At 31.5% G+C, this 15192-nt stretch overlaps 1 protein-coding gene across 1 annotated transcript in view; it reads right to left on the bottom strand.

Annotated features, from left to right (window-relative positions):
• The window catches only part of LOC142348546 (uncharacterized), a 44349-nt gene that overhangs the window by 26694 nt on the left and 2463 nt on the right, over positions 1-15192 (bottom strand). The window contains exons 4-5 of the mRNA XM_075399927.1: positions 8860-8991; positions 8517-8555 (exon numbers count right to left, since the gene is read on the bottom strand). Coding sequence (XP_075256042.1) covers positions 8517-8555; positions 8860-8991 — 171 coding nt within the window. The remainder of the gene's footprint in view (positions 1-8516; positions 8556-8859; positions 8992-15192) is intronic.

Genomic DNA, 15192 nt, shown 5'->3' with positions numbered 1-15192 from the left:
ATTTGAGTATATACTTCCTCCCCCCTCAAGAGGGGTTGGAACAATTTTTAGGCGTACTTTAAAGAATTTCGTTTGTAAAAATTTATCACATTGTTCATTTCACTGGAGTTCTGACACGCTTGCCCAATATACTTTCAGTACTATCAATAATATGCAGCTTTATGTTGTCTTTCAGAATGTGGTCTTTTTTTATATCTGTCGCGTATTTGTCATTTTCCCCCAATTTTGCCCCGTCTGTCACAAAGCCGAAAACGAAACGCCACCTACTGTATACCTGCAGCATGAAGGCCAAAGCCACGGTGACTATGTTTTTCATGCTGTAGGCATACAGATAGTGGCGTTTCTATTTCGGCTTTGAACCAAACTTGGCTAAATATAAAATCAAATGTGAAATCTAGTGGTATCAAAGCCAGAAAAGGGTAACTTAAGCCGTAAAACCACAATGAAGATTATTTTTAAATCATTAGAAAGCAGAAGCATTCATTCTTTGATGACACTAAGCTACAATTTGAACAAAATAGGCAAAAAATGGTAAAAGCTAGTTAATCAATTATTTTTTTAAAAAAAATCAAGTACTTTCAAAAAATAAAACGACCATAAGCTATCAAGAAAAAACTGAATGCATTAACTTGGAGCTGCTTACGAAGAATATTAGTTATATCACTGCTAAGCTTTGATTTGAAATGTTCTGTTCTTTAATTAATATAAAAAAGATCAATATTTTTTAAAAAGGACCGACTGATTACAATCCCCATTCTCTTTGGATTGAAATAGTCCAAAACTGGTCCACAGCTGGCGCTGCTAATGCTTTGCGTCCATTGGGATGACTTAATTTTTCAAATGTTATAGATGTAGACAATTTGTTTGGCAAGAAATCAAAAATAAATTCTGCGTTTTTTATAATCAACAAGTAAAGTTTTTACTACAGGGCACTCTCCACCGAAGTTGAAGTAGAAATAACCCCCTTTTGAGTCTTTAAAGATTGTATTGGCGGTGTTTTTGGGTTTATTTCGGCAAATTTAATTAAAGTGGACTAAAGCAGCTTATTTCGTGCTGTTTTTTATGAAAAAGCTGGATTTTGAAACATTAAGCTAGAATTTTTCACAAAAAAAATTAAATCAAAATGGTCAAAAATACTTTTTTGTCTTTAAAAATAAACTCCACAACACTTTTCCTAAACACTTTAACAAATTTTTGCAAAATTGACTAAAAGTTAGGCAAAAAATCCGGAAATTGTGAATTAAAACATCGGAATTCACTCTACATTTCGCAGTTTAAACATCGATAACTCCTTGTAAAAAAAAACAAAAATTAAAAAAAAATCTTTTTAACTCCCTATTCTACGCTGGGTAAGCTTTCTAATAATACCACTCACAACTCTACGATGAATATATCGATCGACAAAAACTGTCTGAACAAAAAATTAATTCCAAAGTAATTAAAACCGTTAGAAATCACCTAAAATATCCCGTTTGTTTACAATTACTAATGATTCTATAGAAGGACATTTAGACCTGACCTTATTCTCTTTTTTATGCAGCTAAAAAGACCATCAAAAAGACAACAAAAAAATTTTAATTAAAAATGCAAGAACACCCTGTCGAAGCAGTAAAGCCATAGTCTGGCTCACAAAAAATGTTTGATTGCGCCTTCATTGAACACTGATAATAAAATATTTTAGTAATGAGACTAGGTAGCAAGCAGACAAAAAGGATAAAAAACTGCAAAATTAAGTAATACCTTTTTTTCGAAACTAAAATTACTTCAAAAGTTTTGAAAAACCCTTACTTACAAAATGAAATAATTAAATAGGTTTGTTTATTTGTCTAAAGGAAGCCCTTGAGACCTGCATTTATCCATAATATGTCTTGCGCCGACAAACAGAACGTCAAGTATGACCTAAATTAATTTACTTTTTTTGTGAAAAACCCGTGTCGAAGCCAGTAAAGACATTACGAATTCTTTAAAAACAATAAATTTTGTGACACCAATCCGTTTTGACACCTTCCCTTGACACCAATAATTTCACAATTGCTCTGTATTTAACGAGACCAGGTAATAAATAGACAATGAAAAGATTATAGTTGCGAAGTTAAAAAGAGTTTTTTTTGGAAAACAATTTTTTTCAAAGTAATGAAAGCCATCAGCTATTACTAATATCACAATATCGGCTCATCCATTCTTTTATAGAAAAAACAAATGAAACGTGTCATTATACAGGAAATTCCATACGATTAAAACGACAAAGTAGAAATGACAGTTAAAGAAGAAACTAACAATTCAAATAAATTCTTCAAGAAAGTATTGTCGAAGTCAAAAAACCATAATAATTGTCTTTCAGGACTTCAAAATGATCATTTGTGCCCTTGGTTGAACGCCGATAATGTGATATGTAAACTTTCAACAAAGTGGTTTGGTGACAAATATAGAAAAGGTGAAAAAACAAAACTAAAAGTTGGCAAATATCTAAATATAAAATCAAATGTGAAATCTAGTGGTATCAAAGCCAGAAAAGGGTAACTTAAGCCGTAAAACCACAATGAAGATTTTTTTTAAATCAGGAGAAAGCAGAAGCATTCATTCTTTGATGACACTAAGCTACAATTTGAACAAAATAGGCAAAAAATGGTAAAAGCTAAATAATCAATTATTTTTTAAAAAAAATCAAGTACTTTCAAAAAATAAAACGACCATAAGCTATCAAGAAAAAACTGAATGCATTAACTTGGAGCTGCTTATGAAGAATATTAGTTATATCACTGCTAAGCTTTGATTTGAAATGTTCTGTTCTTTAATTAATATAAAAAAGATCAATATTTTTTAAAAAGGACCGACTGATTACAATCCCCATTCTCTTTGGATTGAAATAGTCCAAAACTGGTCCACAGCTGGCGCTGCTAATGCTTTGCGTCCATTGGGATGACTTAATTTTTCAAATGTTATAGATGTAGACAATTTGTTTGGCAAGAAATCAAAAATAAATTCTGCGTTTTTTATAATCAACAAGTAAAGTTTTTACTACAGGCGGTGTATTGGCGGTGTTTTTGGGTTTATTTTGGCAAATTTAATTAAAGTGGACTAAAGCAGCTTATTTCGTGCTGTTTTTTATAAAAAAGCTGGATTTTGAAACATTAAGCTAGAATTTTTGACAAAAAAAATTAAATCAAAATGGTCAAAAATAATTTTTTGTCTTTAAAAATAAACTCCACAACACTTTTCTTAAACACTTTAACAAATTTTTGCAAAATTGACTAAAAGTTAGGCAAAAAATCCGGAAATTGTGAATTAAAACATCGGAATTCACTCTATATTTCGCAGTTTAAACATCGATAACTCCTTGTAAAAAAAAACAAAATTAAAAAAAATCTTTTTAACTCCCTATTCTACGCTGGGTAAGCTTTCTAATAATACCACTCACAACTCTACGATGAATATATCGATCGACAAAAACTGTCTGAACAAAAAATTAATTCCAAAGTAATTAAAACCGTTAGAAATCACCTAAAATATCCCGTTTGTTTACAATTACTAATGATTCTATAGAAGGACATTTAGACCTGACCTTATTCTCTTTTTTATGCAGCTAAAAAGACCATCAAAAAGACAACAAAAAAATTTTAATTAAAAATGCAAGAACACCCTGTCGAAGCAGTAAAGCCATAGTCTGGCTCACAAAAAATGTTTGATTGCGCCTTCATTGAACACTGATAATAAAATATTTTAGTAATGAGACTAGGTAGCAAGCAGACAAAAAGGATAAAAAACTGCAAAATTAAGTAATACCTTTTTTTCGAAACTAAAATTACTTCAAAAGTTTTAAAAAACCCTTACTTACAAAATGAAATAATTAAATAGGTTTGTTTATTTGTCTAAAGGAAGCCCTTGAGACCTGCATTTATCCATAATATGTCTTGCGCCGACAAACAGAACGTCAAGTATGGCCTAAATTAATTTACTTTTTTTGTGAAAAACCCGTGTCGAAGCCAGTAAAGACATTACGAATTCTTTAAAAACAATAAATATTGTGACACCAATCCGTTTTGACACCTTCCCTTGACACCAATAATTTCACAATTGCTCTGTATTTAACGAGACCAGGTAATAAATAGACAATGAAAAGATTATAGTTGCGAAGTTAAAAAGAGTTTTTTTGGAAAACAATTTTTTTCAAAGTAATGAAAGCCATCAGCTATTACTAATATCACAATATCGGCTCATCCATTCTTTTATAGAAAAAACAAATGAAACGTGTCATTATACAGGAAATTCCATACGACTAAAACGACAAAGTAGAAATGACAGTTAAAGAAGAAACTAACAATTCAAATAAATTCTTCAAGAAAGTATTGTCGAAGTCAAAAAACCATAATAATTGTCTTTCAGGACTTCAAAATGTTCATTTGTGCCCTTGGTTGAACGCCGATAATGTGATATGTAAACTTTCAACAAAGTGGTTTGGTGACAAAAATAGAAAAGGTGAAAAAACAAAACTAAAAATTGGCAAATATCTAAATATAAAATCAAATGTGAAATCTAGTGGTATCAAAGCCAGAAAAGGGTAACTTAAGCCGTAAAACCACAATGAAGATTATTTTTAAATCATTAGAAAGCAGAAGCATTCATTCTTTGATGATACTAAGCTACAATTTGAACAAAATAGGCAAAAAATGGGAAAAGCTAATTAATCAATTATTTTTTTTTAAAAAATCAAGTACTTTCAAAAGTTAAAACGACCATAAGCTATCAAGAAAAAACTGAATGCATTAATTTGGAGCTGCTTATGAAGAATATTAGTTATATCACTACTGAGCTTTGATTTGAAATGTTCTGTTCTTTAATTAATATAAAAAAGATCAATATTTTTTAAAAAGGACCGACTGATTACAATCCCCATTCTCTTTGGATTGAAACAGTCCAAAATTGGTCCACAACTGGCGCTGCTAATGCCGTGCGTCCATTGGGATGACTTAATATTTCAAATGTTATAGATGTAGATAATTTGTTTGGGAAGAAATCAAAAATAAATACTGCGTTTTTCATAATCAACGAGTAAAGTTTTTATTACAGGGCACTCTCCACAGAAGTTGAAGTAGAAATAACCCCCTTTTGAGTCTTTAAAGATTGTATTGGCGGTGTTTTTTGGGTTTATTTCCGGCAAATTTAATTAAAGTGGACTAAAGCAGCTTATTTCGTGCTGTTTTTTATGAAAAAGCTGGATTTTGAAACATTTAGCTAGAATTTTTGACAAAAAAAAATTAAATCAAAATAGTCAAAAATACTTTTTTGTCTTTAAAAATAAACTCCACAACACTTTTCTTAAACACTTTAACAAATTTTTGCAAAATTGACTAAAAGTTAGGCAAAAAATCCGGAAATTGTGAATTAAAACATCGGAATTCACTCTATATTTCGCAGTTTAAACATCGATAACTCCTTGTAAAAAAAAACAAAAATAAAAAAAATCTTTTTTAAATCCCTATTCTACGCTGAGTGAGCTTTCTAATAACACCACTCACAACTCTCTACGATGAATATATCGATCGACAAAAAAAACCATTTGAGTATATACTTCCTCCCCCCTCAAGAGGGGTTGGAACAATTTTTAGGCGTACTTTAAAGAATTTTGTTTGTAAAAATTTATGACATTGTTCTTTTCACTGGAGTTCTGACACGCTTGCCCAATATACTTTCAGTACTATCAATAATATGCAGCTTTATGTTGTCTTTCAGAATGTGGTCTTTTTTTATATCTGTCGCGTATTTGTCATTTTCCCCCAATTTTGCCCCGTCTGTCACAAAGCCGAAAACGAAACGCCACCTACTGTATACCTGCAGCATGAAGGCCAAAGCCACGGTGACTATGTTTTTCATACTGTAGGCATACAGATAGTGGCGTTTCTATTTCGGCTTTGAACCAAACTTGGCTAAATATAAAATCAAATGTGAAATCTAGTGGTATCAAAGCCAGAAAAGGGTAACTTAAGCCGTAAAACCACAATGAAGATTATTTTTAAATCATTAGAAAGCAGAAGCATTCATTCTTTGATGACACTAAGCTACAATTTGAACAAAATAGGCAAAAAATGGGAAAAGCTAATTAATCAATTATGTTTTTTTAAAAAATCAAGTACTTTCAAAAGTTAAAACGACCATAAGCTATCAAGAAAAAACTGAATGCATTAATTTGGAGCTTTTATGAAGAATATTAGTTATATCACTACTGAGCTTTGATTTGAAATGTTCTGTTCTTTAATTAATATAAAAAAGATCAATATTTTTTAAAAAGGACCGACTGGTTACAATCCCCATTCTCTTTGGATTGAAACAGTCCAAAATTGGTCCACAACTGGCGCTGCTAATGCTGTGCGTCCATTGGGATGACTTAATATTTCAAATGTTATAGATGTAGATAATTTGTTTGGCAAGAAATCAAAAATAAATACTGCGTTTTTCATGATCAACGAGTAAAGTTTTTATTACAGGGCACTCTCCACAGAATTTGAAGTAGAAATAACCCCCTTTTGAGTCTTTAAAGATTGTATTGGCGGTGTTTTTGGGTTTATTTCCGGCAAATTTAATTAAAGTGGACTAAAGCAGCTTATTTCGTGCTGTTTTTTATGAAAAAGCTGGATTTTGAAACATTTAGCTAGAATTTTTGACAAAAAAAAAATTAAATCAAAATAGTCAAAAATACTTTTTTGTCTTTAAAAATAAACTCCACAACACTTTTCTTAAACACTTTAACAAATTTTTGCAAAATTGACTAAAAGTTAGGCAAAAAATCCGGAAATTGTGAATTAAAACATCGGAATTCACTCTATATTTCGCAGTTTAAACATCGATAACTCCTTGTAAAAAAACAAAAATAAAAAAAATCTTTTTTAAATCCCTATTCTACGCTGAGTGAGCTTTCTAATAACACCACTCACAACTCTCTACGATGAATATATCGATCGACAAAAAACCATTTGAGTATATACTTCCTCCCCCCTCAAGAGGGGGGTTGGAACAATTTTTAGGCGTACTTTAAAGAATTTCGTTTGTAAAAATTTATCACATTGTTCATTTCACTAGAGTTCTGACACGCTTGCCCAATATACTTTCAGTACTATCAATAATATGCAGCTTTATGTTGTCTTTCAGAATGTGGTCTTTTTTTACATCTGTTGCGTATTTGTCCCCAATTTTGCCCCGTCTGTCACAAAGCCGAAAACGAAACGCCACCTACTGTATACCTGCAGCATGAAGGCCAAAGCCACGGTGACTATGTTTTTCATGCTGTAGGCATACAGATAGTGGCGTTTCTATTTCGGCTTTGAACCAAACTTGGCTAGGTTGGACTTTCTTACTCTTGCAGAGACTTTTTGGGTTCTTTTATTTTATTTCTCTAAAATTGTCCTCCTTTTTGACGGATGAAACGATACAAAGGATAAAGTTTTCCTTGGCTAATATGTCCGTTTTCACCTATTTCCTCCACTTTTCCTACCACAATGGTCTTTGTGTTGTTGTTTTCTCACAAAAAAAGATATACCGAGAATGTTGTTTTTCTGGATTCTGAAACTGATTTCGCGATGTCGTACACAAATTAGGTAGCTCAGAATTTTTATGATTCTATTTCACGATAAAGAAATTTAGACTTAAATACTGTATTCGGAACTAGAGAAGCTGGCTATTGGTTAATGCTTTTGGTTGATTCGCAATGCGCTTTTTTTCTATCTTATTGAATAGAGCATCAGATGAAAGATTAGGTTAGTATCTTGATCATATTGAAGATTTAAAGGAAATCCATGAAGATTGCAAACAAAAGAATAGTTAATCCTGGCCGAACGTAAGAAAAGCGATTAAAATACAATTCTTTACTCGGGCCGAGGAACTTTGCCAAATTTTTGTAATATTAGCGGTAACTAGCATTGACAAATCGGAAAATTCACCGCAATTTTGTTACATAATTTTGCGTTGAATGCGTTTAACTTAGCATAGATCCTACATATTTTGCGTTGAATTTAGCGTAGACCACAGTGGAGATCTCCACTGTGGTCTACGCTAAATTCAACGCAAAATTTTTCTCACAATTGAAATTATTTCTGGTCCCAATTCCAGAAACTGACTTTTGTTAAGAATTACAATCAAATAGTTTGACAATATAGTCAAGTGAGAGCTAAATTACTCGAGTAATTTAGCTCTCACTTGACTATATTGTCAAACTATTTGATTGTAATTCTTAACAAAAGTCAGTTTCTGGAATTGGGACCAGAAATAATTTCAATTGTGTGAAACATTTGTTGAGACAGAAGTAGGAACAAAAAACGCTGGAAAAAACTGGACAAAATACTTCAGTTACTCATGGATTATTGAGTTTTAAAATCTCTGGTGGCCATTGTTCCCTAATATAACTAATTTCGTAATAATCATTTTTAGTTTTTTTATAACCAACTAAAAGTCATAAAAATCAACTAAGCATAAAAATCCAAGCCATAACTTCAATATGAGCAAAAAGTAAGCACTCTACTACTTACACGGACACTTTTTGTTGACGTTGCCAGCGTTCTCTGCATCTGAAAAATTCAAAATTTTTGTATAGGCATACTAAAATATTATTTGAATTGTTGTGAGTTATTAAACTAATCTCAAAAACAGCCCACAATCTGACCACAAAATAAAGCAATCCCGCTGCTTTGATAATTGTAGCCTAATAATGATTTGAATAAGATAATACGTTTTATAAACACAAAAACATAATATTAAAAAATAGTCTTGCTCCTGTTTAACCCTCCAACCGTTTGAAGTATGCCCTTACTTGACCTGAATATACATATAAACAATCATGAAAACATAAATCCTAAATTCTAAAGAGCTCACCTGTGCAGTGGGTCTCATCCCGCCCATTGTAGCAGTCAATAGGTCCATTACATTTTTTCTCATTTGGGATGCACATGTTTTGACCACAGCCAAAATGTGTCCCGTTAGTTTCTCCTTCACCCATTGGGCAACCTAAGATTTTACCTTGAGTAAACAAAGAGGCTCGGTAATGTGCGTACGCACCTAATGTTCCGACCCCGCTCATACACATTCTTGACTTGATTGGCTACCAAATGATGAAGAGATAGAAAGCTTTCAAAAACATACATATGGTTCAAAAAAAAAACAATGGAATACAGTAACGCCACGCTAGAGAACCAATGAAAGTTCTTGATAATAGGACTGCTAGAACGGAAAATAATAAAAATCAAACAACAAACAATATTTACGTCCAAAACTCGATGTCTATAATGAAAAAATCACAACAAAATCAATTTAGCATCAGATAAAACCTCAACAAAAAAAATTAACCTATACCTCATTAGAAAAGACATGGGAACTGTGCTCCATGCGACCAGTTACCAGGTCGAGAAAAAAGAGCAAAGAGGAGCAGAGTTCAAAAATACGTTTCTTTTGAAAACAATCAATTTTACAGTTATTAAGGTCGTTAGATATCAAATGAAATCACTAAAATGTTCATTTGTATCTCCATTGGAAGCAATTTAGGCATGCAATTATCCAATTTTCAATTGTGCAAAGTTTCTGAACCAATGGGACCTACGATTATTGTTATGACTTTAAAAGAAAACAAAAATCGTTTAAAATGTACAAATATAAAAGATCTCAAACATTTTATGAAATCTTGTAGTAACAGTAGCAACAAAGCCGAGAAACAAATGATTGAAGATAAACTCGGTAAAAAGATTAAATAATAGCTCACTGGAAACGGGTTGTGACCTGTGTTTACAGAGACTGGGCTACAAATCGTCCGAAAAACTACATAAAAATGACGAAGCTCAAGAGCTCAAACATTTTCAAAAGTCATAAGATACTTAAGATTTCAACAGAAAGGGATGTATTAGGTTGTAGGAAAGCCAATTCGGCCTGTTAATAATGAGTTTAAGTCACCACCTCACAAAATAAAAAAAATACAGCAGAAGCCAAAACATCAAAAAATTTTACGGCACTAATATAATAAGATGTTACCTGCAAGAACTGTTCATAATAACTTTCTTTTTATCTTAGCATCAACGAGTCTTCCTGATAAAAGGACCACGTAGAAATGACAACAAAAAACCCAAAAATTGAACAGTATAGATATCTTCAAAACTTTTTTTGAAACTAACTGGTCAAAGCAATCAGTCACAAGGTATAGGCAACCGCAAAAAATGTTCGAATCAATAGAATACAATGAGATTTCTAGTTAGTGAGATTGAGTCACATGGTAACGAAAATAAAAGCAAAAGGGAGACAGCTAAAAAATCCTCTTTTTAAATTTTAGTTTGAAATTCATAAAACAAGCAGCTATAAACTGAATTCTCCATCTAGATTGAGCTATACGTCCTGCGGAAGCAATTGAGACCTATAATTATTAGGTATATGGCGTTCAACAACGAAAAAAAAGACAAACATAGGCAAAAAATCAACAAATTTTTTCTAGATAACTGTGTCACGGCCCAAAGAGCAAAAACTATTCAACAAAAACATTTAACATATCCAGATACGCCTTTTTCAACGCTGTGCTTTTTCCCTACTATGCTGTCCTTCAATTTTTGATAGTCAATAATTTGATAATTCGACACGTAAACAAAATGAACTAAAAATATGTAATATTTTGCTAAAAACAAAAAAATTAAAAACGCGTAGTTTCAAAACAAAGAAGCCGTTTTTCTATTATAAAACCACTACCGACATAAAAATATAACTCACGGGAAATAGGTTTCAGCATTTTTTCACTCAGATTTTGCCCGAAGTTGGGAGAAATAAGAGAAGAAATGCTAAATTTAAAAAGTCGTAGCAAACATTAGATAACATATGACAGAATCATCTAGGTTCATTTATACCAAACAAGAAGCTAACTGAATCTTTGCTTGGAGATACTGGGACATTGGGCAACAAAAACTATAGCAAATGAAAGCAAAACTCAAGATAATATAAAATTTCTGCAAACACAATATGTCAGAAACATAAAAACAATGAGCTTAACTCTGAAACCATAATATAATATCGTTGGGCCTAGTTTATTGTATATAGCATCTGTCATTAGTGGAGCACTGATTTGAATTTTTTGCCAGTAATTTACAAATAGAACATTTACATAGCGGAAGCAATATGAAAAAAATTTGCGCCCCATTATTACCAAAAATAATTTTATCGTAAGGATCCATGGTGAGATCAAGATCAACCCAGCTGTTGCTGCACGTCTAGCAAAACACTCAATTTTTCATAAAATTTGCAAAATTGATAAACTTTTAAATAAAATTTTCCAGTTTGTCAAAAATAAATAGGCATTTTGCACAATTATCGAGTGTAAATTTGAAAACAAAAACTGGCAAAATTATAATTCCAGAAGACTCTTAAAGCCAGCGGGAGTACAAATAGCTCTTTTTTGATCTTAAAAAGAAAGTGGCCGCAGTTTTAGGGTGTCAAAAAGCGAATTTGGTCCCATTTTTGACAAAAAAAAGTCTGAATTTTGAAAAATTTAGAATAAATTCTTGGCAACAAACTCGGATCGAACAATTCAGCCACCCTTCTTTATCTTTAGAGATTAAATCAATGAAACTACAGTTAATAATGTTTGCATACTTTATCAAAATTGACGAAAATTTAGTCAGTAATACCGAAAAGGTGAAAAAAATCAGCTGAATTACGTCTAATATTCACAAAACGTAACACCTTGATACCTCCCTATAGAAAACGAAAAATAAAAAAATCTTTTTAATTCCATAAGGCATTTTGCACAATTATCGAGTGTAAATTTGCAAACAAAAACTGGCAAAATTATAATTCCAGAAGACTCTTAAAACCAGCGGGAGTACAAATAGCTCTTTTTCGAGCTTAAAAAGAAAGTGGCCGCAGTTTTAGGGTGTCAAAGAGCGAATTTGGTCCCATTTTTGACAAAAAAAGTCTGAATTTTGAAAAATTTAGAATAAATTCTTGGCAACAAACTCGGATCGAACAATTCAGCCACCCTACTTTATCTTTAGAGATTAAATCAATGACACTACAGATAATAATGTTTGCATACTTTATCAAAATTGACGAAAATTTAGTCAGAAATACCGAAAAGGTGAAAAAAATCAGCTGAATTACGTCTAATATTAACAAAACGTAACACCTCGATAACTCCCTATAGAAAACGAAAAATAAAAAAATCTTTTTAATTCCATTTTCTACTCTGGTCGGGCTTTCTAATGATACCACTCACAACTCTCTACGATGATTATATCAGTCGGACAAAAATGTCTGAACAAAAAAACCCATTTGAGTACATAGTTCCTCCCCCACTAAAGTGGGTCGGGACAAAAATTCACAGTGCTTGCTTGGAAAACAGAACATTTAATTTTGACTCTGAATTCCGAGTAATACTGAATTTGTCCATTTCTTTCATTTTGAGGGATGGGGCAAACAAAACCTAGAGGTAATTTTGACTCACCATATTTTTACCTAAACAATTTACGGTTGAAAGAGAGGAGCCATTTTGCAGCTAACAGCGTCTTTTTTTGATTTATATAAAAAATATGATTTTCTTTAAAGAAATCCGCAGACGGGAATTTTGAAACTTTAAAGGAAATACTGTAAAACGAAATCAAACATGCAAATTCTTTCAAACTCGAATTCTTTTTAAATTTCCGAACATTAATTTACAGCTGAATTAAATTCTATATCCACTGTAGCGTAACTTCTTTGCAAATGCGAAATCAAAAATCAAATATTTTGAAAAAATAAATAAAATTAAAATAAAGAAAATGAAAATTAAAATTACAACAATTTTAAAATAAAATCAATTTTTTTTATACAGTTTGGTTTCACAAGTATTTCGATCTTTACAAAAAATTGTTCAAGCGCTTTAGAACTTGTCTCCAAATGAACATTGGAGAAATCAACTTTTTATGAAAAGTCAAACAGATTTTCCAAAACGAAACTGGAATATTGATTTTATTTCAATTCGATCTTTTTTCCATTTTATAATCTAAATCTTTTTATGCTCCACTGTCTGTATACTCTAAACCTGTGTTTTTGGAAGTGTAATTATAGTAATACCTTTTTAAGTTTGTGATCACTCAATCAGCAGCTTTATAGGAGAACAATTCGTTTCGATAATGCAAAGTTTTTCTGCAAACTCGACCGTTTTGTAGCCTTTTTGTTGGCCCGACTCGAAGTTTCTTTGCTGATTTTTGCTGACTCTCCAAAGAGTTATATTTGAATTAGTGTATTTAAAGTTTTCGTTCATATATAACGTTTTAAAAATTTCTTAATGCTATTTTGAAAGGTTTTTAAAGCTACTTTATTCCAACAAAACTACTATTTTTCCTACAATTTGAAATAACCTATTTTTTTTAAACAAATCTAATATTTCTTTGGCTTTGGATTTTGTTTTTTTAAGTCTTCTGATTTTCTGTTTCGATTCCCAAACTCAGTGAGTGGCCCATTGATTCCCTAGGGAGGCAGCCACCATTGTAGCCTTTTCATGGTTTTAAATCCTATCTAAAAATTCAAGAATTTTTGTACGTATTTTAAAAAAACAAATGCTTGGAACTTTTCAACTTGTGAGCATAAATTAGGTTGTTAGCTTCAGCTTTCAAAACCGGTATTTTCATGTTTGAATTCATATTTTGTTAATTTTTTGTTTGCTATTAGTAGCATGTATAAATAATACTAAATGTCCAAAATTGAAATAACTAATGCTTATACATTTTTTTATGTTTTTTTCCTTGAATGACTAATCTCTTAACGTAGATGTTTGACGACTAAAGATTTCATCTTGTCTTTCTTTTTAACTTCAGCATAAGGTTCTAATATTGGACAGATATCCAGATGATTTTTGACACCTTTTCAAAAACACAATGACGCGATGAAAAAGGTAGAAAAAATCAGGCTTTTCTGCGGATGTGTTTTTCTTGAAGCAACAAGAAATCAATTGCATTTTGAAACCTCTTTTATTGCAATTTTGTCAAAAGCAGTTTTTTCAAATCGGTAACAAAAGATGAATGATTACGATGCAAAATGATTTGATGAAAATTCTTATATAGCGTTTATATGCAATATTTTGAGAAATACCGGAATCACAAAATAATCTAATTGAAAATGGTTGCAAGTTTTTCTGCTTCGTCATGGATCTATATAGCTGCGCCCTAAAGTGACAATAAATTTAGCTTTGTTGAAGTAATGTTTTTTGTTATAGTAGCCATAACTACCGGAATAATTAATAAAAAAAAGATGTGTTTTTTCACAGCAACAAGTACACTCTCCAAAAGACTATGAAATTCGGTCCTGAAAACAACAATTAGCACTTTGATTGGCTCTCCGAGGAGAGTCAAAAAATTATTTCTTATGTTGAAAACCCAATGCGTTTATAAGATGACAAAAACTCACAAAAATTCTCGATGATCCCTTGTAGCAGGGACCATTTTATTGATATATTATTGGTCTACTAAATAGAAAATTAGCAGTCATTTGTCAATCACGATTTCGATGAAATCAAATTTTGGATCAAAAATAATTTGAAGTTTTGAAAAGGAAATTGTGATGGCCCCTTTTTTACAACAGTATTTTTTTTCCTGTGGAACAAACTTCATTTAGCAGATGAAAAAGGAAAGACAGATATGAGAAGATAAAGTTCAGAAATTGGGACGGAACTGCTATTAACAACTTTTTTTCCAATCAAAAATTTATTATTCGTAGAAAACGAAAGCATATATCAGACTCCTCATCAGAGAATAAGATAGCATTGCAATGAAAATTTTTGTGCAAGGGTGAAAAAATAAAAGCAGATGTGGGAAGGAAAGGCCAGGTTTGTTGGTATGTCTAATCAAAAATTTTTAAGGTTTGATTTCATCAATCACTCTTCAAAATTATTTTTTTCAAAAACTTGGCCCATAATTCGAAAAAGGGTATTTGATGTGAACACCTTACTGGTCCAGGTAGAGTTTCTCGACTTCTAGATCAACAAATCATCGCAATCAAATCGGTTCATTTTATGATGTCAGAAAAGAGGATGAACACTCTGGATTGGAGAAAGTGAACGGAGAAATGATTGGAGAGTTAAATTGGAAGAAATGACTGATTTTTAAACAAAATTTTTAGAATTTTGTTTAAATATTTCTAAGTTTTTTTTTCTAAAAATGGGTTTTAATTTTTTCATGATTTAGATATTAGATGTAAAGTCGTTAC

The sequence above is a fragment of the Convolutriloba macropyga genome, chromosome 10 (assembly GCF_964194025.1).
Source record: "Convolutriloba macropyga chromosome 10, txConMacr16.3, whole genome shotgun sequence".
NCBI lineage: Eukaryota > Metazoa > Xenacoelomorpha > Acoela > Convolutidae > Convolutriloba > Convolutriloba macropyga.
The sequence above is the reverse complement of the archived record's forward strand: the minus strand, read 5'-3'. Positions and strand labels throughout refer to the sequence as shown.